At 44.0% G+C, this 21644-nt stretch overlaps 2 protein-coding genes across 2 annotated transcripts; one reads left to right on the top strand and one right to left on the bottom strand.

Moving 5' to 3' along the window:
- Window positions 1-821: 821 nt before the first annotated feature.
- Window positions 822-9652, bottom strand: LOC138802690 (putative defense protein 3). Its single transcript, XM_069986259.1, has 5 exons — window positions 9364-9652; window positions 4254-4366; window positions 3065-3180; window positions 1982-2046; window positions 822-992 (listed from the first exon to the last, which is right to left on the bottom strand). Exons 1-5 carry the CDS (start codon window positions 9560-9562, stop codon window positions 868-870), a joined length of 618 nt encoding a protein of 205 aa, XP_069842360.1. The 5' UTR covers window positions 9563-9652; the 3' UTR covers window positions 822-867.
- AKAP14 (A-kinase anchoring protein 14) lies at window positions 4176-21117 on the top strand. The gene is made up of 6 exons (XM_069986258.1): window positions 4176-4202; window positions 17252-17387; window positions 17485-17576; window positions 19457-19636; window positions 19991-20043; window positions 20911-21117. The coding sequence occupies exons 2-6, from the start codon at window positions 17258-17260 to the stop codon at window positions 20993-20995; spliced, it is 540 nt and encodes a 179-aa protein (XP_069842359.1). The 5' UTR covers window positions 4176-4202; window positions 17252-17257; the 3' UTR covers window positions 20996-21117.
- Window positions 21118-21644: the final 527 nt, after the last annotated feature.

Below are 21644 nucleotides of genomic sequence, written 5' to 3'. Positions count from 1 at the left end.
ACTATGTGGGCTGTATAGAAATGCTGGGAGATTTATCAAACATGGTGTAAAGTAGCACTGGCTCAGTTGCCTCTAGCAACCTATCAGATTCCACCTTTCATTTTCCAAAGAGTCTGTGAGGAATGAAAAGTGGATCTGAGCCAGTTTCATTTACGGAAGCTTCACACATACCGGATCCACAGCGGATTTCACCCTGCAAGTTTGCAGCGAAATCCGCTGCGTATCCTGGTAGTATGAAGGTCTATGGGGTTACATATCCGCAGCGGAATTTTCATTCCACTGCGGATATGTAACCCGGCCCCTTTAACCCCTGCCGGAGTATACATTACCTGCTTGGTGTCGCGGCTGTGTGTGAGGCTCCCGTTGGTCCCCAGCAGCCAAACAGTGCTGCTGCAGGTATGTGACCCATTCAACTTTACACTACCAGGATCTGCAGCTGATTTCGCTGCAAAATTGCAGCATGAAATCCACTGTGGATCCGATACGTGTGAAGCTACCCTACACCAGTTTGATAAATCTCCCTTGTTGTTTTCAGCATACAACACACTGATGCTTTACAGAATTAGGGTAGCTTCATACGTACCGTATCGCTGCGTCTTTAACGGTGCGTTTTTTACATGCACGTTTTGATTTTCAATAGAAAATCAAAACTCGCATGTAAAAATCGCACCAAAAACACACCGTTAAAGACGCACTGTTAAAAACGCACCGTTAAAGACGCAGCGATACGGTGCGTGTGAAGCTACCCTAAACGTACCCTTCAAATGATAAGACGCCTTTACTTTTCCATATTTGTGTAATTATAGAAGTAACCCTCCGTCTTTCTTCACCTGATGAAATATTCATTGTTTGTAGCAAAATGTGACATTATACTAATAGAAATACTAGTAAAAAACACAGGATTGAGTAAATGGCAGGATGCCAGGCCATTCCACCACCGAAAAGGTTAGACTGACCAGCAATCCCATTGCTTCTGCAAGTTGTTGCTGGATCTGTTGAAGAAACAAAAAAAAGATAAATAACAATATACTGTATATTCAGGATTGCAATATCATTTCTGGGCCAGACAAACATTACTTAGGACTTTTCTGGGCTAATGGAAAAAAAAGAAAAGCCTATACCCACCTATCCACTTGCTCTTGGTCCAGTGGCTACTGTCATTCTGTCAGGAGAACTTTGGGAGGAGAATCTGATTTGACTTAGATTTTATAGATATGGTTTAAGGATCTTTTATGGGTGAGGCATTGTAGTAAGCTATCAATACACATAGGATAACTGCTGAACATTTATGTGTCTGACAGCTCTCTCGCCCAGCCCCTTCATACACATGACCATTTAGCTCTGCCAAGCATTCATGTGTTTGGAATGGAGGGGGTTGGCTCCTCTCAGACCCCTTTAGCACAAACATGCCTTATCCTTCTCCTCCCTGCCATTGAAGGATAGTCAGCAGGCAGTTATAGATGGTCCGCTTGTTCAGCCAACACATCTAATGTGTAAGTTGAGGTTTACCAGGAAACTACTACCAATAGGTGGCAACTCTTCCCCTTTTGGAGGAGAGCAAAACTGTATACTCACCCCCCCCCCTCCCCCTCCCCCTCCAAGGAGCTTTGCCCTGCTTATGGTCCCAGGTCTCCATAAGAACACTGATTAGCCCCTTAGATGCATAAAATACTAACTTTTCTCAGTAGAAGCCACTGCAGGGGAAAAGGTTAGGCAAGGTCTAGTTCTATAAGCCAAATTAGCTGTTTGCCTTAGAGCCAAAACAATGATCAGCTAATTTCCATGACAGTTCCTATATTAAAGGGGTCATCCATTATTACATTGGCTCTGCCGGGTCGAAAATCTTTTACTCCTTGATAAGTGATTATGTCACAACAAGAAATCAATGAAGTTACTACCCAATGACTTTTTTTTTTTACTTTATCACCAACTTTTGTATGTTTCTTTTAACATATAGTTTTCTATATTAATATGCACATACCTTTACTGATCAAAGCCGACCTGACTCCAAGCCAGTAGATATTATACGCCTCCGCCACTGTGGCTCTAAGTAAACATGAGTTAAAAAACGATCTATGGTCATATGTATATAGAATATGCCCTGCTACACCCATAAGATAAAAGAGGTTAAAACAAATCAGATCATTACACATAGGTCCCATTGATAGTACATACATTATACTATATAAGCATGTTATTACTTCAAGTGACAAATCGGCTTACACAACTTGCACTATATTTTTTTATGTTTTGGTTGCTTTTTGTATTTTTAAAGTATGATTAAAGGGAACCATTCACCCCGTGGCCCCGGCAGAAACTGACATACAGTGACATAAAGGTCAATATACTTACCACATCACTCCCGGTCCCGTCCCGGATCCGGTTGTTGACACGGAGAAATCGCCGATTCTTCTTCTCGCGCCCATTATGGTAATGAGCGCTGCCGAGCCCGAAGTCCATCCTTCTCCCCGCCTCCGACACTTGATTGACGCCGGGTCTTCTTCCTCCTCGTCTTCTTTCTTCTCGCCAGATCCCGCGCAGGCGCCGTGACACTCGTTTTCGGCGCATGCGCAGTTCACAGTTGAAGCCGCTCCGCAGCTTCACTGTTTACTGCGCGTGCGCCGATTGTCTCGAGCACGTCTCCTGTTTACCGCGCAGGCGCAGAAGAGGTGACGAGACTATTGCAACGGCGCCTGAGCGGGAATTCGTCAGAAGACTGAAGACGTCAATCAAGTTCCAGGAGGCGTGGATGGGCGGCGACGAGAAGAGGACCTCATGAATAAGTTGGACTCGTCCGTCGTTTCCTATGGACGTTGGACTCATCTCAGCTCATTACCATAATGGGCGCGAGAAGAAGAATCGGTGATTTCTCCGTGTCAACAACGGGATTCGGGACGGGACCGGGAGCGATGTGATAAGTATATTGACCTTTATGTCACTGTATGTCAGTTTCTGCCGGGGGCCACGGGGTGAATGGTTCCCTTTAAGGTTAGTGATCATACTCAATAAAAAAAGATTTTTGTATTTTTTTTTAAATTATCAACCTCCACTGCTTGTTACTTACATGATATACAGGACATTCGGACAGTCTGAATCTGGTGGCATCCAAATATATGTAGTGGTCTCGTCCTTTAAGTTGGTGTTAGAGTGTGTAATAGCACCAACCAGATTTCCAGGACACTGAAACCAAATAAAAATTGTGAACTTTTAGTATATGCACATCATCTATCATTAGAAGGTCTGACAGCATGTTTAGTACACATATGCCTAAATACATGGCTGGCTATGACGTAAAGATATTGTCCAAGCAAAAGTAACTTGTCCCCTAATAACATAAGAGGGGACAAGTAAAAGGTCGCGGAGGGTCAGATCTCTGTACCCCCCACAATCTCCGCAGGGGGCCCCCGACTTCTTTGTTATGAATACAGCCAAAAGTATGGCACATAACTGGTGGCTCTATTCATTCCTATGGAGCTGCCAGAAAGAGCCGAGTAATCAGAAAAAGGGTTTACTCAGCTCTTACTTGGCTCTTTCCAGGAATGAATAGAGCCGCTGGTCACATGCTGTATCCGGGACTGTATTCATAACAAAAAAGCTGGGGGCCCAATACGTTAATTGGCTGGGGGTACACAGGTCGGACCCCTGTGATCTCTTACTTGTCCCCTACTTGTCCTTTGAATAGGGGACAAGTTAAAGGGGTTGGCCACTTTATAGTAAAATTGCTCAGTGTACAGTATTAGTAAGTGTACTCACTGTATATACTCACAGCAGCTCTCTGTGTACCTCATAGAGCTAACATCAGACTCCCCTCCTCCAGGCTGGGCTGCCCTCCTCTGTTTTGTTTCTGTCCAAAAAATGGCTTACATGGAGGAGCATGTGACCAGGCCCCGCCCCCAGTGTCCACCACTGAGCCTGTATATGTCTATGGAGTACACAGGGGACAGGGACTGGTCACATGCTCCTCCATGTCGGCCATTTTATGGACAGAAACAAAACAGAGCAGGGCAGCCCAGCCTGGAGGAGGGGAGTCTGATTGTAGCTCTATGAGGTACACAGGGAGCTGCTGTCAGTATATACAGTGAGCACACTTACTAATACTTTGTACTGACCTATTTTACTATAAAGTGGCCAACCCCTTTAATTTTGCCTGGACAACCTTTTTTTAACAAGTGGAGCTATGTAAAAACTACATTGCACTCAAGGTGAGTTGGACATGTATTACAACTGTTAGTACTTAACAAACATTATTTTACCGGCAGTATCTTGGTATTATTTGGAGGTGGAAACCATGTCCCATACAATGTGGTCTTTGAATATGTCCGGGCTTCCAGTAAGATTCCTCTATATGGAGGGCCCATTATTTGAACTACAAACAAAGAAGCCTTTAATTAAACGATAACAACTGATCATCTATAGTAGAGCTACTAGGGATGGTCCGAACCCGAACCCTCGGTAATGATTTCCGCTGTCTGCCCGCTCCGTGAAGCGGGTGGATCCAGCAGGAGGACGGAGTGGGCAGACAGCAGGAATCTGCTGCCGAGCGTTCGGGTTCATACGAACCCAAACCTCGGCAGGTTCGGACCATCCCTAAGAGCTACCAAAAACACATTTGACCTTGCTTCATTTCAATTAACTGAAAAATTATGTAAATAATAACAATAAATTCACAACTAAGTAAGTTCCATCTACTGGAAAAGCTGTTGGCATATTGGTGAACATGGTACTAATATCTGATAATAAAGGGGTGTGGATGGAGGAAGAGGAGGAGCTAAGGTGAGCTCTCCTGTCCACCTGGTGCGCTATGTTACCTGAGACCCTGGGTGCTTGCTGGATCCCACGCTGATGCTACTGAGCCACAGTCCTTGTATGAAGTGCAGAGGGGAAGAGCTGCCGGCTCGGGAGAAAGAGCAATCTTAGCAGGGGGCTTGGTGTGAGAGACTCAGCCCCTTGTGTAAACGATTGTGATAACCGGGACCGAGGCTGCAGTGAGCGGTGGAGAGGAAGAGACGCCGACCCGAGAGTAAAGCCGAGAGCCGAAGGTGCTGCTCGGGCGCCCACGTGTGGGAGGCGTGGCCAGCCGAACGCACAAGGAGGTCGGGAGCTGCAGAGAGAGCCGAGCCAGGAGCGGGGTCCGGAGTGAGAGACTGCACGGGCGAAGCCGAGACCTGCCGACAGGTACGAGGAGGTTCGGGTGGTGCTCAAAGTAAACAGGTGGAGATGGAGAACAGTGAAGCACTAGAAAAAATTTTAGTGGCAGTGAATAAGTGTAACACCTCATTGGAAACACTGACAAATCAGGTAGGATCTATCCAAATAGAAGTTTCCATCATCAGAGAGGATATGGGGAAAATTAAGGAGAGATGCAGTGAGGTAGAGAATAGAATCAGTGTAGTGGAGGATGAGATGCAGAAAATGAAAAAAAACAATTGGGCTCCTGGAGAGCAGCAGTAGAGAGCTGAGAGAGAAAACGATATAGGTCATGAAGGAACAATGTGAAGATCATCGGTATGCCGGAAAAGGAAGAAGGGGGAAAACCAACTGAATTTGTATCTAAGTGGTTAAAACAGCAATTTGGTGAACATCTCTCCCCCGGGTTCGAGGTAGAGAGAGCGCACAGAATCCCCGGGAACCGTGTGGTGGTAGGGGACCACCCCAGGCCTATGATAGCAAAAATTCTCTCCGCCAGGGACAGAGATGTTATAATCCTTAGAGCAAGGAAAGTTGGGGAGGTGCTGTACAACTCGCATAAAATATCAATATACCCTGATTTTGCAGCCCAGACTGGACGGGACAGAATGAACTTTAATACGGTGAAAAAATGGCTGTGTGTAGCTGGTATACAATACTCTCTGCTGTTCCCAGCTAAGCTAAAGATTATGATGGAAGGGAAAGCATGGTTCTTCAATACTCCAGAGGAAGCGGGGAGATGGTTAGATACCCAGGGCAAGAAATAATGTGATGATGTATTTAAACTGTGGGGAGGGCGCGCCGGGTGGAGAAAACTCAGGTAAAGGAACCAGCCCTCTATGGAAGTAGTAGGGCAGGTTCTAGGGGGGTGGGGGGATGATGGGGGTGGGTGGAAGGGGGGTGGGGGAAGGGGTGGGAGGGGGTGATGGTGGGGGGAGGGGTGGGAGGGGGTTTGGGCTGGTAGAAGAAAGTTATGTCTTGGAAATCTCGCTATCTCCTTTCCTTTTCTGTTTTTCCCCTTTTTTTTTTTTTTTCTCCCCGTTTCTTTTGTCCCCTTCTCTTTCTTCTCTCTTTGATGTGTTAAGTTGGGGCCTCCCCAGTCTCCCCGTAGGAGTAGAAATAGAGGACTGGGGTGGGGGATGAGTACAATAGTAGTGGTTTGGAACACAAGGGGGTTAAACGAGAGGGTTAAGAGGCACATTGTATTTGAAGTTGTTAAAAATTATTTACCAAGTATCATTTGCTTAATAGAGACACATCTCACAAAAGACACGTTATTATATTTAAACAGACCCTGGTGGTCTGCTCAATATCACGCTACTTATTCAGTTTTTTCAAGGGGTTTATCAGTTTTAGTTCACAAGTCAGTATCATGGGAGCTATTAGATGAAGAGATAGATAAAGAGGGGAAGTATATAATTTTGCACTGTAGGATAGGTAGTTTAGAGTGTATTCTTGCTTTTGTATATGTGCCGCCTCCGTACTCATCCTCCACCCTAAACCAGGTTTTGGGGAGGACCTCTAAGTGGGTGGAATTGCCACTTATGATCATGGGCGACATGAATTGTGTTATGAACGAGAAAATGGACAGACTAAGAGTGAGAGTGGTGAGGAATATACCCGCAATTACACCATTGAGTAAACTGTGTAGGGAATTTGGTCTCAGGGATGTGTGGAGAGAGAGAACCCCTGAGAAAGCTGCTTTTTCATGTTTTAATAAGACATGCCAAACTAGCTCAAGAATTGACTTGGCCCTGGCCAATGAAAAGTTTTTACGATACATAAAGGATATTCAGTATAAATCCCGTGCAGTGTCCGACCATGGCCCATTATGTGTGGAAATATTGACGGGTAATGAAAGGGGTAATGGTGGTTGGAAGATGAACGCTCATTGGTTTAAGTTAATAGGGGGAGAGGAGAAGCTGGGGGTGGAGCTGGGGGAGATGCGCAATAGAAATTGGGGGACAGCATCGGATAGTGTGGTATGGGATACTACAAAAGCCTTTTTGAGGGGTTTGCTTAAAAAAGAGATAGTGAGAACAAAGAAACAGTTTGAGGGGGAAAGGAGGGTGACGGAAGAGAGGGTAATACGAGCAGAAAGGGAATATCTAGAAAACCCTAGGGAAGGGAATAAAACCAATTGGTTAGATGCACAGAAAGAATATGATCTACTTCTTGAAAAGAGGGCCCTTAATAAGTTGTTTTTTCTTGGTAGGGAAAAATATCTTCATGGGAGTAGGCCGAGTAAACGGTTGATGGCCATTATATCAGGCCAGATAGGAAGAAAGGCAATCTCAGCGATAAGGAATAATGAGGGAAGATTGGTATGTACGCAGAATGAGATCAGAGAGGTTTTTGCTAATTATTATGAAGAATTATATAGATCAGAAAGGGACGTCAAGGAGGAGGATACGGTAGAGTATCTAGATACCATTAATTTCCCTACGTTGTCGGAAGAGCAGAGGGAGGTGTTGGAGGAACCCTTAAAGGTGGAAGAGTTGGAACAGGCCCTAAGGGAGGTTAAGGGAAACACATCGCCAGGCAGTGATGGTTTACCCTTTGAGACATACCGTAGGTATGGGAAGGTTTTAATCCCAGCGTTATGTAGGGTCCTGAAAGGGGCATTAGAAACAGGTCAGCTCCCGAGCTCAATGAAGGAGGCAGGGAAGAAGGTAAAACCTAGAGGAGGCTGGAGCTTACAGGCCAATATCCCTTCTAAATGTGGACATCAAATTGTATGCCAAAGCCCTAGCAAACTGTCTCAAGAGAGTTATCTCGGAGCTGGTGCATGAAGATCAGGGGGGGGGTTGTTCCGGGGCGGATAATTACACATAATATTGCTAGATTGTTTCACAACATACAGATGAGGGGGGGGGGATCCCACTCCATCCTGTCATTGGACGCTGAGAAGGCCTTTGACAGGGTGGAGTGGGCCTTCCTTTGGAAGGTTATGGAGAGATTCGGATTAGGGATAGGATATATAAACATGGTGAAATTGCTTTATGAGGACGTCCAGTCACGGGTAATTGTAAATGGGGTCCACTCTGAGAAGTTTGGGCCGAGTAGGGGAACCCGGCAGGGTTGTCCCCTCTCCCCGATGCTGTTTATCCTTGCTCTGGAACCACTGGCCATAAAAATAAGAGCGGATGATAGTATACGGGGTTTCGGGGTGAGGGGACGTCTAGATAAAATCAGTCTATTTGCAGATGACATGCTGCTTTTTGTCAGTAACCCTAGGGAATCAATAGGTAATATTATAAGTGTTATAGAAGAGTATGGTAACTTTTCTGGCCTAAAGATCAACTGGGGTAAATCAACACTACTCCCTATCTCGGAGGATTTGAGGAGAGGTGGTGGTATGGGGGGAGGTAGAATGAGAATTATGGAAAGCTTTAGGTACCTTGGTATTGAGGTTACCAGTAGAGTGCAGGATTATCATGAAAAGAACACCTTCCCAGTTTTGAAAACAATCAGCAACAAAGTAGATGTGTGGACTAGTTTAATTTGTTCCAAAGCGGAGAGAATAACCTTAGCCAGAGCAGTGATCCTTCCAAAGCTACAGCGCTGCAGGAGCTTTGGAGGGAAATACTGGAGGAAATTGGGAGGGAGGTGGAGGAAAAAATTATGCCTTGCCCAATGTTGGCAATATTAGGAGATGATACAAAACTAGTAAATGTCAATAGAGTAAAGAAAAAAAAATTATAAACAAAAGATTGTTCGTCGCTAGGTTGCTGATTGTTAGAAACTGGAATTCTGCAATAAAACTACATGTAAAGGGGTGGAAAGAGTTGGTGAAACTGTATAATAAGTATGAGATGGTTTACAAGAGAGGTGGGGAGTAACGTTACCAAGCCCGAGGGGGGGGGGAGGGAGGAAAAATGTATATACACCTAGATGTCAAATAATGATGATCTATTGAATTTGTATGTATTTGTATATGTTAATAAATATATATATATATATATATATATATATATATATATATATATATATATAAAAATCTGATAATAAAAGGCAGTGGTCACTCCCTGAATTACAAATACCTAAGGTTGGAGAACCTAGGCTATATCATATTTTAGCCCCCCCCCCCCCCCCCCCCAAACATCTTATATATTGGTTAGTTTAGCACATTATATTGCTTTATCATGTCGATAAGTAATTGTTTTGGACTCTTACCTTGTATAGCTTTGCCACTTTGGTAGAAACTAGAGTTGATCTTCATAATATAAGGTGCAGGATTTGGTTGTGGATAGACACCAACATGACCAGGCATCATTGTCTGACAAGCAGATATTGGCGCCCCAGTTGGGTAAGAAAATGACATTGTTGTGCAGGTCATCAGCACCAGCAGGACGGACAATTTAGCTTGTGTCATCTTGGGTGTCAGAGAGTAATCTGTCTACAGACTGCAGAATGCTGGAGACACAACTTCCTAATAAACACCCCCTGAGATTTGGCTGTAATAGTCACAATTCACCAATTTGTTGCAGTTATACAACAAGAGTTACTATCTGTTGTGGAGTTCATTCGATTCTGTGAAATTGATGATTTGCTGATTTGTTGGCCAGTTTGCTGACACACTCTGAATATGTAATGTGTAAGCAGATCCAGACTCACTGTCCAGAACACAAGATGTATGTTGTAAGGGAAGGGCTGATATGTTAATATACATTCTCACAGGCATTGGTAGTTTACACTTTCACTTGAGCTTCCTCATACACAATTTTAGAATACAGAAAATGAAGTGTCCCTCCAGTGCCCTGTGTCTCTCAGTGTCCTCCTGCCATCATCCTCTCCAGCAGCCACAGCCCGCACAGCTCTGGGAGTCGGGTCGTGACATCACCATATTATCCAGGAAGTGAAGCCTTGATGCAGTAGTAAGTGCAGGGAAAAAAGCACTTTATAAGCATTTCCCGTAATAAGTGTAAATTGGAGATTTGTATAACTTTTGGGGGACAATGCAATACGTTAATAAAAAATTTCGCCTGACTTCTCCTTTAACCCCTATAAAAGGATCTGCACTTTGCGGCAGGAAATCCCCAGGTCCGTGCCTTAGGGCCCTATAACACGGAGCAATAATCGGCCGAATCCATGTAATAGTGAGAATGATCAGCCGATGTCTTCATTAACAACAGCTGATGAATTCAAAGCATTGTACCAAGGCAGAAGATGAGACATGAAGTTCAGACAGGCTGAGGTCTGGATAGGAAGAATTTGCTTAAAAATGGTAGATGGGCCAAGCTCAGGACAGGGCAAAAATTCACTTGAAATTGTAAATGGTTAGAGGGTCAGGACAGGCGAAAAATAGGGGTCAGGAAACAAGCTGGGTTAAAAACTGAGTGGTCAGAACTGTAGAATGTCTTTGCTTCTCACAGGAACTTAGGAACCCTATTGTTTAGGCACAGAGCAATAAAAGATGGATCCTTAAAGGGTTTGGCCACTTTATAGTAAAATAGGTCAGTGTACAGTATTAGTAACTGTACTCACTGCATATACTAACAGAAGCTCTGTGTGTACCTCATAGAGCTAAAATCAGACTCCCCTTCACCAGGCTGGGCTGCCCTGCTGTGTTTTGTTTCTGTCCAAAAAAATGGTTGACATGGAGGAGCATGTGACTATGCCCTGCTCCCTGTGTCCTCCATAGACATATACAGGCTCAGTGGTGGACACTGGGGGCAAGGCATGGTCACATGCTCCTCCATGTTGGCTTTTTTATGGACAGGAACACCACAAAGCAGGACACCACAGCCTGGAGGAGGGGAGTCTGATATTAGCTCTATGAGGTACACAGGGAGCTGCTGTCAGTATATACAGTGAGTACAGTTACTAATACTGTACACTGACCTATTTTTTTTTAATATATATGTATTAAATTTTTTCACAAATGTTTTTGTATATATCACAAAAAGACATAGGAAAGGTCATCCACAAGACAGACGTAATCACTTGCCATCAAGTAGAACAAGGACACATGGTGTCCCATGGATAAGGTACATCTCAAATAGGCCCTAGACATAGGACAGAAAGAATGACCAGTTTCCAACACTTAAATGCGAACCTAAACCCTATGTTTTGGGTTGACAAAACATTGACTGGGGATGAAGAAAATTGGTGCCAATTTTCTATTTTTGAGATTGGGAGTCAGTGCTATGCAGCAGTAGAGCTCCTAGCAGGGGGAGATCAGTGGAGAAGAGAGCAGCAGATGAGCAAGAGTGTGATAAGTGCACTAGCACATAAGCAACATAAACTATCATGCTACCTGTACAAGAAATGCTGAAAGACTTCTCTTTAACATCTTGTCTGTGACTAAAACATATAAGGCATACTCTATGAGTGCTCTGAACCATTATAATCAATCATAGACGTTCATTCCTTTCCTGTCACAAGCTCATCATACTTATAGCATTGTGCTTTTGGTTACACGTAGCTAAAAAGTGAAATTAGAAAACTGTGAGATACATTGCGAAATAGAAAAAGAGAAGAATGAACAATGCTAGTTTTTTTGTTTTTTTTTTACTGGGTAAAGGTTTGTGCCGATATAATTCTCATCAGACCCAATACAGAATTATTTTATGGCATCCATGTATAGATAACATTTGCCCATCGCAATTGTAAAAAAGCTATAAAAAAAAAGAAGCCGTACACATTAGATACATGTAGGCTGAATTTGCTAATATTGCCGGACTGACAAGCATACAATATGTTTGGGGGCCTTCTGACTCTCTCCTAATGGTAGAGGGAAGGACAGAGGAGAGATGGATCAAAAGGGACATTGTAAGCACCCAGGTGTAAGTCCTGGTTCCTTTCGCCCACTGTCAGCTGCAGGAAGCTGTCAGATCCTGTTTCGCCACACACATAGGCTACAGCCACTTCTGGTGATTTCTCATGATATCTCTGCAGAGGCCAGCACAATGTAGTTCAATGTAATTTCTTTCAGAAACTCTTTGCAGTATCTTACAAGCTGCAGGTCGCAGGAAATACAGAATGGTATCAAGGGAACAGGGATAGGTATTTGGGAAATGCTAAAAAAGGCAACAGTTCTGATTTGGGGGAACTAAAGAGGGCCACACTATTGACTGGGGAGCACTTAGTGGGGACACTACTAACTGGGGGTGCCAAGGGTGCAGCTACCACTGACTGAGGGCACTAAGGGGTGAGTACTACAGACCTGGGATACTAACAAAGCAGCAATACAGACTGGGGCACTAAAGGGGTCAGCACTAGAGTCTTTAGGGACTAAGTAGGCAGCAGTACAGACTGGGGCACTAAAGGGGTCAGCACTAGACACTTTGGGTACTAAATAGGCAGCAGTACAGACTGGGGCACTAAAGGAGTCAGCACTAGAGACTTTGGGTACTAAGAAGGCAGCAGTACAGACTGGGCACTAAAGGGGTCAGCACTAGAGACTTTGGGTACTAAGAAGGCAGCAGTACAGACTGGGCACTAAAGGGGTCAGCACTAGAGACTTTGGGTACTAAGAAGGCAGCAGTACACACTGGGCACTAAAGGGGTCAGCACTAGAGACTTTGGGTACTAAGAAGGCAGCAGTACACACTGGGCACTAAAGGGGTCAGCACTAGAGACTTTGGGTACTAAGAAGGCAGCAGTACACACTGGGCACTAAAGGGGTCAGCACTAGAGACTTTGGGTACTAAGAAGGCAGCAGTACACACTGGGCACTAAAGGGGTCAGCACTAGAGACTTTGGGTACTAAGAAGGCAGCAGTACAGACTGGGCACTAAAAGGGTCAGCACTAGAGACTTTGGGTACTAAGAAGGCAGCAGTACAGACTGGGCACTAAAGGGGTCAGCACTAGAGACTTTGGGTACTAAGAAGGCAGCAGTACAGACTGGGCACTAATGGGGTCAGTACTAGAGACTTTGGGTACTAAGAAGGCAGCAGTACAGACTGGGGCACTAATGGGGTCAGTACTAGAGACTTTGGGTACTAAGAAGGCAGCAGTACAGACTGGGCACTAAAGGGGTCAGCACTAGAGACTTTGGGTACTAAGAAGGCAGCAGTACAGACTGGGGCACTAATGGGGTCAGCACTAGAGACTTTGGGTACTAAGAAGGCAGCAGTACAGACTGGGGCACTAAAAGGGTCAGCACTACACACTGAGGGTTCTAAGGGTGCAGCATTAGTGATGGGGCAATATGGGGAAATATTAAACACCTGGGGGACATTACTGTTGGTTGGGGGCATTACGGGGACAGCATTACAGACTGGCGTCCACCAAAGGAGCAGCACTTACGGCTAAGGGCACTATGGAACAGGATTACTGGCTAGGGGAACTAAAGAGGCAGCACTACAGACTTAGGTAGAACTACTGGCTGGTGGGTCACTAAGATAGCAGCAATACTGACTGGGGGCATGAAGGGAGTAACATTACAGAATAGAGTCAATAAAGGGGCTGCTGCAGATGTGTGAATGGAGCCTTAGGGAAACTAAGGGACACTATTGTTAACATTATGGGTGCACCATACCTTTAGTGAGGCCATAAAGGGGTCACCATTCCTGAATGGGAACATTACAAGGGGGAGTAACAATATGTAATATATGTTTTTATACATTGCTTTAATAAAGTTATTTTACCAAAATGTGTGTCATAAAAAAAATAAAAACCAAACAACTTTTGACATGTCAAAAGTTTTGATTGGTTGTGAGTGTTTGGACTCTGACAGTTCAGGAGAACAAGCCAGGAGGAGTCTATGCACCGCACATTTACTCCTAACTCAGTGTCATTATGTGTCCACCTGGGTCAGATAGCACAGAGCTGGGAGACATTGTGCGGCATGTGGACTTCTCCCGACTAGTCCTCCTGATCGGTCGTCGTCTGAACACTCAGACAGTGACTGATCAATACTTTTGACATGTTACAGTTTTTTTTAATGGCAGATACTCTTTAAAATATGTTATTGTAAAATAGCCTCGTTAAAATAATGTAATTTTTTATTTATATACTTTTATATGTTGAGAGACAGCAGTAAGGGGCGACATAGGCATCTCTGCCGCCACCATCGTACATGTCAGAAACTTCAGGGTTCATGATGTCCCGTGCTCTGATGAAGCTTTGCTGCTAGTCTCTGTCACTAGTTTATGCTAACCTTAGGGTAGGTTCACACTGCGTTTTCAGCATCCGTTTAACGGATCCGGTTTTTTTAGCGGTCAAAAAAGTGGTGTCAACAGTACTTTATTGTGCGTTAAAATCCGTGCATCCGTTTTGATCCGTTTTTTTTTTTATAATGGAAGTCAATGGAAAAACGGATCAAAAACGGATGCACACAAATGCATCCGTTTTTTGCAAAAAACTGATCCGTTAAACGGATGCTAAAAACGCAGTGTGAACCTAGCCTTAGACAGGACCTGTAAGTGTATAGTAGTCATGGTAAGGCTGTATACCATTTGTGTGTAATGCTCAGCACTGTTTCATTTTGTCTGGCATAGTGGGCACGGCTTGCTTGGTGCAGGTGGACGTGTCATATTTATCATGTGCCATAATAAAGTCGCAGATTTCTGCGCTACCCCACACTTCTCAATAGGTGGGGTACAAACCACACAGCAAAAAAAAATGTGCAAATTCATCATAAATTGTGCAAAAATGTGATAAATCATTGCCTGAAACTGAAATAACGGAGAAAGGACAAGCTCAAAAAAGGCTAAATAATAATAATAATAATAATAATAATAATATCATCTCTATCAGTGGAAACTCTATTCCAGACATTCCGCATTCTAATATTACAATCTCACAGCTGTATGCACTGTTCTTGTGAATGATTATTCTAGAAGGTGTAAGTGACAAATGCCTGAGCAGCTACATGTATGTAATGTAGCAGATGAGAAGGGGCAGAGCCATGATGTCAGCATGCAGCAGAGCCAACCCAGTGACTGACAGCCGGTATAGCAGAGCCTGCAGTCTGCCTGCCATTAGTTGCTGCTCAGGTCTCCATAGCTACAGCTGTGCCCAAACACTGTGCTCTATCCCCAGTCACACAACTTACAGCAAGCTGGGAGACAACCCTGGTAGGTGCTTCTTTTCTTGCAGGTTCTGCCACAGTATGAAGCTGTTCTGAATAGTCCTCTCTCTTATGGGGCAGCACAAGGTGGATGTAGCAGAGCTGAGATCAGCATTGTCCATGATACATCATTGTGATATTCCAATGCTTCATCTATGTATCACTTCTTATCTCACCGCCTTGTCACAATGCACATGATGCAGATGCACATAGTAATAATGTCTGATACATCTGTATTTCATGCCTGAAGCTAATGCTAAAGGGCACCGCTCTAGGACTGCACTGCCATGAGACAAAGGGAAATAGAAATGACAGTGGAATGACTATGGCACCACATATACATACAGGGGGCAAACTAGATGTCATGGCAATTGACACATATAGTTAGTGATAATGGAGTCATTCAGATTATGTTACATTGCATCTGTATGTTTTGCATGCTTCGCATAAGTTAAAATCATAACTAAATAAAATTAAGATAAAATGTATTTTATGCTGATTTAACCAATAATAGGATAATTGGAGAGTTCTTGTGATTCCATTATTGTATCCAGTTGCCTTCTTTATGATTAATGCATAGTTGTATACAGTTTTAAGAAAGCAACATAGTTGCATAAAAAATATTGTCCACAATCCACATGGGAAAATGCAGCAGGTTGGTGTACAAGATATGGCAATGGTGATATATTGTCTATGATATTGTCACATCCATCAGCATTGGCTGTAATGTTTCACCGTGTAATGAACAATATAGTAGGCTCTAATAATCCAGACAAAGTTGTAGCAAGGCTTCATATGGAAAGATTAGTTTGCTTCCCAAGTCTTGTATTAAAGGGGATTTATTTTTCAAATCAGCTGGTACCAGAGAGTTACCATATATAGATTTGTAAATTACTGTTTTCTTTCCAGTCTGACACAGTGCTCCCTGCTGCCACCTCTGTCCATGACAAGAATGCTCCATAGCAGCAGCATTCCCATAGAAAACCTCTCCTGCTTTGAGCAGTTCCTGACATGGACAGAGGTGGCAGCAGAGAGCACTGTGTCAGACTGGAAAGAATACACTACTTCCTGCAGGACATACAGCAGCTGATAAGTACTGGAAGACTTGAGATTTTTTTTTAAATAGAAGTAATTTACCAATCTCTATAACTTCCAGTTTAAATAAGGCCCTGTTACACGTAGTGATTATCTGCTGAATCAGCCAGAATTAGGCAGACATCGCTCTATGTTATAAAGACAACAATCAGCCAAGGAGCGAGCAATTGTTTGCTCATCAACTGATCATTGTCTTGCAACAAGTGTAAAAATCATTGCCGGCCGGCCGCGCATTGCTCTGTGTAATAGCTGATGTGTGGCTGATGGCTGAGGAAAGATGTAGCTATACTTATATCTCCAAGCTCCCCCAGTGTCCTCCTTCCATGTCTGTGGGTTCCCCATTGACATTGACAGCTGTGGCGCTCTCCTGCTTCAGTGATTGGCTGAGCGGGTTGTTACTGCTGAGACAGGTTAGATAGCGGCAATGGCCAGGGGGGGATCCAGAGACACAGCAGGAGGACAGAGGGCGCGTGGAGAGGAAGGCATCTTTAATATTTTCAGTATAAAGCAAGGGCTGCACAGACATCGCTAACAATGCCTGTGCAGCCCCGCACACATGATTATTGAGTCATGTAATACAGTCAGTAAGTGAACGCTGATCTAGCAGATTGGCGCTCGCCTTCCCTGTGCATAGGGCTATCTGACGAGGCTTTTACCCTGGGAAGGGCATATAGGATTGCTGACCCCCCCCCCCCCCCCCCCCCCCCCCAGCAACTGTGATACAAGGCCTGCAAACCCCTCAGGCCCCAAGTCCCATTACTAGATCACCTGAGGAATGGACATGATGTCAGGATAAATGACACGTCACTGTCACCATATTGTGTGCATACAGCTATACCATCCTTCCAGCGGTGGGTGCGTTTTTCTTAATATAACTATTAGAGATTTAATTTGAGTGGTTACGTTATATAGTAGACTTATAAATACTCAGTCATTTTGTTTCATAACAGGATAAAATGGATTCTGAGGAAATCTACATTGCGGCTCTTAAAGAAAAAGCCTGCGAACTGGTGGAAACAGCCATGAGAAATGCACAGGAAAGCCTGAGAAGCCTACAGAGAGGGCAAGGAGAGGAATCGGTTAATGGTACTGTGATCCAGCTCCATTCAGCTGCATATAAGACAACTATAGATCAGTGTCGTAATACATACAGTATATACTTATATATAATGTCTTGTTTCAGGGAATGAGTATAAAGTGAAGAACATTGCATGGCCCTTATGTCAGGACTTCACTGTGGAGCTGGGCAAGAAGCACATTGAAGAATATGTCTTGGTAAAATTACACGACACAAGATATATAACCAGGCTATGAGTAGTAGCAAAATACTTTACTGTACACAGGGACGGGCATGGATGGCAACTAGACCATATATACTGTGACAGAACTGTAACCCCTTCAAGAGATTAGCTGTGTGACCCTTGTGCTGTCCCCACACTTATACTGCAGTATGGGCACCTATGACATAGTAACATTTAATGGCAACAAGTATATAGACAAATAATCCGACATAGTGAACAATACTTAAAAATAAAACTTAGTGTAACCAACTTGAGTTAAATCAAGTAAAAAGCACACTGGCATAAGTAATACGATATAGGGCCAGTTCTACATGTACCGCATGGCAGCGGATTTCACACATTCCTTATGGCTCTTTCCGGATTTTCATTCCACTGCGAGAATATAGCCCCAGGCCAGTTAACCCACCAACTGCCGGGCTAATACATTACCTGTCCGCGCTCCAGACTGTTTCTCTGGATCCCTGACATTCTGCTCAGTCAATCAGTGTGCTGTCCCGCCATGGCCGATGACTGGCTGAGCGGGACGTCAGGTAAGGTGTGGGCTCCTGGCAGTGATCCCTACTCCCTAACTTCCTGTGATCAAAGCGGCACTTCTTCCCAGAGAACCTGCTGATATGCCACAGTAGCCGTTTACATTACCAGATGTCCATTAGTTACACTTCTCTCCTCCCCAGCATTGCTTATAAAATCGCTAAATGCTCTTATGCAAATTACTAGCATAACAGCATTTAGGGCGTTGTTCATGGCCGGAGAGCATCGTCGCGGTGCGCCCAGCCCGCCCCCTGCCGTCAGAGACAGGCTGCTTCCAGCGTATGCGCGATTCCCCTGGGCCGCTGCAGATCCTCCCAGTGGTCACTCAAGACGCGAGTATAAGATAGACTTACGTCTTGAGGGACCTCCAGGTGGATTGGCAACGGCCCGGGGGAATCACGCATGCGCAGAAAGCAGCCAGTCTCCGAAGGGACTGTTTCCCTGCGCAGCTGTCCTGTATACAGCCCACTATGCAGTTATGAATATGAATGGTGGACGGGAGGGGGCGGGCTGGGTGCACTGTGGTGTTGCTCTCTCCGGCTATGAGCAACGCCTTAAATGCTCCTATGCTAGTAATTTGCATAAGAGCATTTAGCAATTTTATAAGCAATGCTGGGGAGGAGAGAAGTGTAACTAATGGACATCTTCTGCTAATGTAAACGGTTACTGTGGCATATCAGCAGCTTCTCTGGGAAGAACCTGCTGATAGTGCCGCTTTAGGGGAAAGGGAAATTATTGATTCTTCAGCAAATAAATAAATAAATAAATCGTATGGCAATATGAGCACATAAAGTAAACTGCCCAGAGCAACCAATCACAGATCAGCTCTCATTTTACCAGAACTGAAAGCTGAACTGTGATTGGTTGCTATAGGTGGATTACACCAATTAAAATTTTACACAGTTTGAGAAATCTGCACCAACTTGTAACAAAAATAGTAATAGTAACTATAACAATAAGGCCAAGAAAAGCAGGGGTGTCATTGACATGTGCAGTAAGATTATTACAGTATTAATTAATTGTAATAGAAGAATATGTAGTGTGTCATTATGTCAAAGAGTCCGCACATTTTGGTATTTTGTGTTAGTGCCCAGCTATCATGGCTTTGTGCTAAAGTTATTGATGATTTGCCTTATAAAATCCCTAATTGTTGGTATAATGGTTGGCATAATAGTTTGAAGTTTTGGATAGTGGCTGTTAGAGTAGCACAAAGTGTAGTCCTATGAGGTGTAGTAATAAGTGCCCAATGTCCAGAAGTTTATCACAGAACCCACAACATGCCTTGTCATTAATACTTACAGTTAGCTTATTTGTTGTGAACAGACATGGGAATTCCATAAGAGCTGGTTGTACTGTACAGATTTCCTGAGAGAAGAAGACACCGAGTTCAATAAACTGTTCCATTATAGAATGAGATGGAGTATCCCAACCTGTAGGAAGCCAATTCCCAGAGCAACTGCCTGTGTCTACTTCACCATAAAGATTTCCAAAATCAAACCCCCGGTAAGTCTACTGCTAAGCCACATGTGATAAGAGACAAGTTAGCATATGGTGATCTAAATCTACCTGTTTTTTAGGCACCTTTCCCCAATGGCACGTGATCCGTTTTGAGTGAACTTGCATAACTGTTCTGGCAACGTTCTCTGCACCCAAACTCTGGCCATTGGACTCCTGTCAGCTGGAGAAGTTGGATGCTGCCCTAGGGTTGCAGGACTCCCTAGGGTGGTATCCAACTTTTCCAGCCATCGTGGAGGGTTCAGGTTCGAAGAACATGACCTATCCTGAACAGTTCAGTATATACGCTAAACACTGCTAGTTTTTAAGTAATTGATCTTTTGACTTTTCTTTGTTTTCCAGACTTTACCAGTTGAAGTTTTCTTTGTCTTTGAATCCAACAGACTTATTCACAGGTATAAATCTAATAATTGTACTTTGGGGTGGAATTTGCACATATAACATTCAGAAGGCTAGCTATAAAGATCTATACCCACCTTATAGAATATTCTTATAGCGACCCTGTACCCACAATCTGTCCCCCCCAAACCACTTGTACCTTTGGAAAGCTGCTTTTAATCCAAGATCTGTCCTGGGGTCCGTTCGGCAGGTGATGCAGTTATTTTCCTAAAAAACAACTTTTAAACTGGCAGCCTCGTGCCCAAAGGGCGTGGCCTAGATTGTGTATGCATTAGGCTGGCACAACCTCTCTGTCCCTCCTCTCCACCCTCTTCATCATTAGGAATTCTCCAGGCAGATTGTCTCCTATTTCCCGCCTGTTTAGCCCGGCACATAGGCTGGATCGTTAAGGCACCTGTGCAATGTTCAGCATGGAGAAAATGTTCCAGTGGCATTCCTAATGATGAAGAAGGTGGGGAGGAGGGACGGTTGGGTGGTGCAAGGTTAGGACACAGATATTGTAAGCCACGCCCGTAGGTCACAGGGCTGCAAGTTTAAAAGTTGTTTTTTAGGACAATAACTGCATCACCTGCCAAACAGATCCCAGGGCAGATCATGAATTGAAAGCAGCCATCCGAAGGTACAAACGGTTTTGGAGGGTCAGATTGTCGGTACAGAGTTGCTTTAAGATATGGCATAAATATTTGGCAGATGTGGGTCTTACCCCAGGGACCACAATCTTTCATCAGAAAGGGGGTCCTTATCAAGGGGGAGAACTGCGTACAATGCATCCAGCTCCTTGCATCTGATGTGGCTTAGGATGACTGGATATATGTGAACACACCCTTAAAAACATGTTTATTTCTTTCCATTACTTTCCACAGGCCTGGGGAGACAAGATTCAGAGAGAAGTGGCTGAAGGACATTATAGAAAGCAAGCTGATAATGATGAGCAGCATCACATTTTAATTTATTGCACCAGTCATAGTAAACACCTTCATGCCAAAGCATATCATCTGTATAAAACATATGTGAGTATATAGGTTGGAGCCTTAAATGCATATGTTTGGAAACCACTCGGACTTGAAAATTCTTGTAATGTTTTTGAATTTGTTGCAACCAAAGAAAGTCAAAAGGATAACAATATTATATATGGGATATAAAGAGGGCCTGCCAGGGGTAGATTGTGCACCATATTGAAAAAGAATGGTAACATCACATTGTCAGACTAGACTAGAGCCACCAGGTAACTTCAATCCTGGTACATCAAGGCACACAACTAAAATATGTGCAGTAATATGTGACTTACCATGGACTTCACATGTATTCAGAGATCCCAGAAAAGCTGGCACATCCTCATTAAATGGGTAACCATCTCAACATGCACACCCACAGGATAGATGTGGGTCTAATTAAAGGGGTAACCATCTCGACATGCACACCCACAGGATAGATGTGGGTCTCATTAAAGGGGTAACCATCTCGACATGCACACCCACAGGATAGATGTGGGTCTCACCTTATGAGTTACGTTAACAGCAAGAATCATAGCACTACACTGTTTATACAACTCAAATTTAGGCCAGGGTCACACTGCGTTTTTGCTGTCCAATTAACA

This window comes from Dendropsophus ebraccatus, chromosome 10 (genome assembly GCF_027789765.1).
Source record: "Dendropsophus ebraccatus isolate aDenEbr1 chromosome 10, aDenEbr1.pat, whole genome shotgun sequence".
Lineage (NCBI taxonomy): Eukaryota > Metazoa > Chordata > Amphibia > Anura > Hylidae > Dendropsophus > Dendropsophus ebraccatus.
Note: the sequence above shows the minus strand (reverse complement) of the source record. Positions and strands in the feature narration are given on the sequence as shown.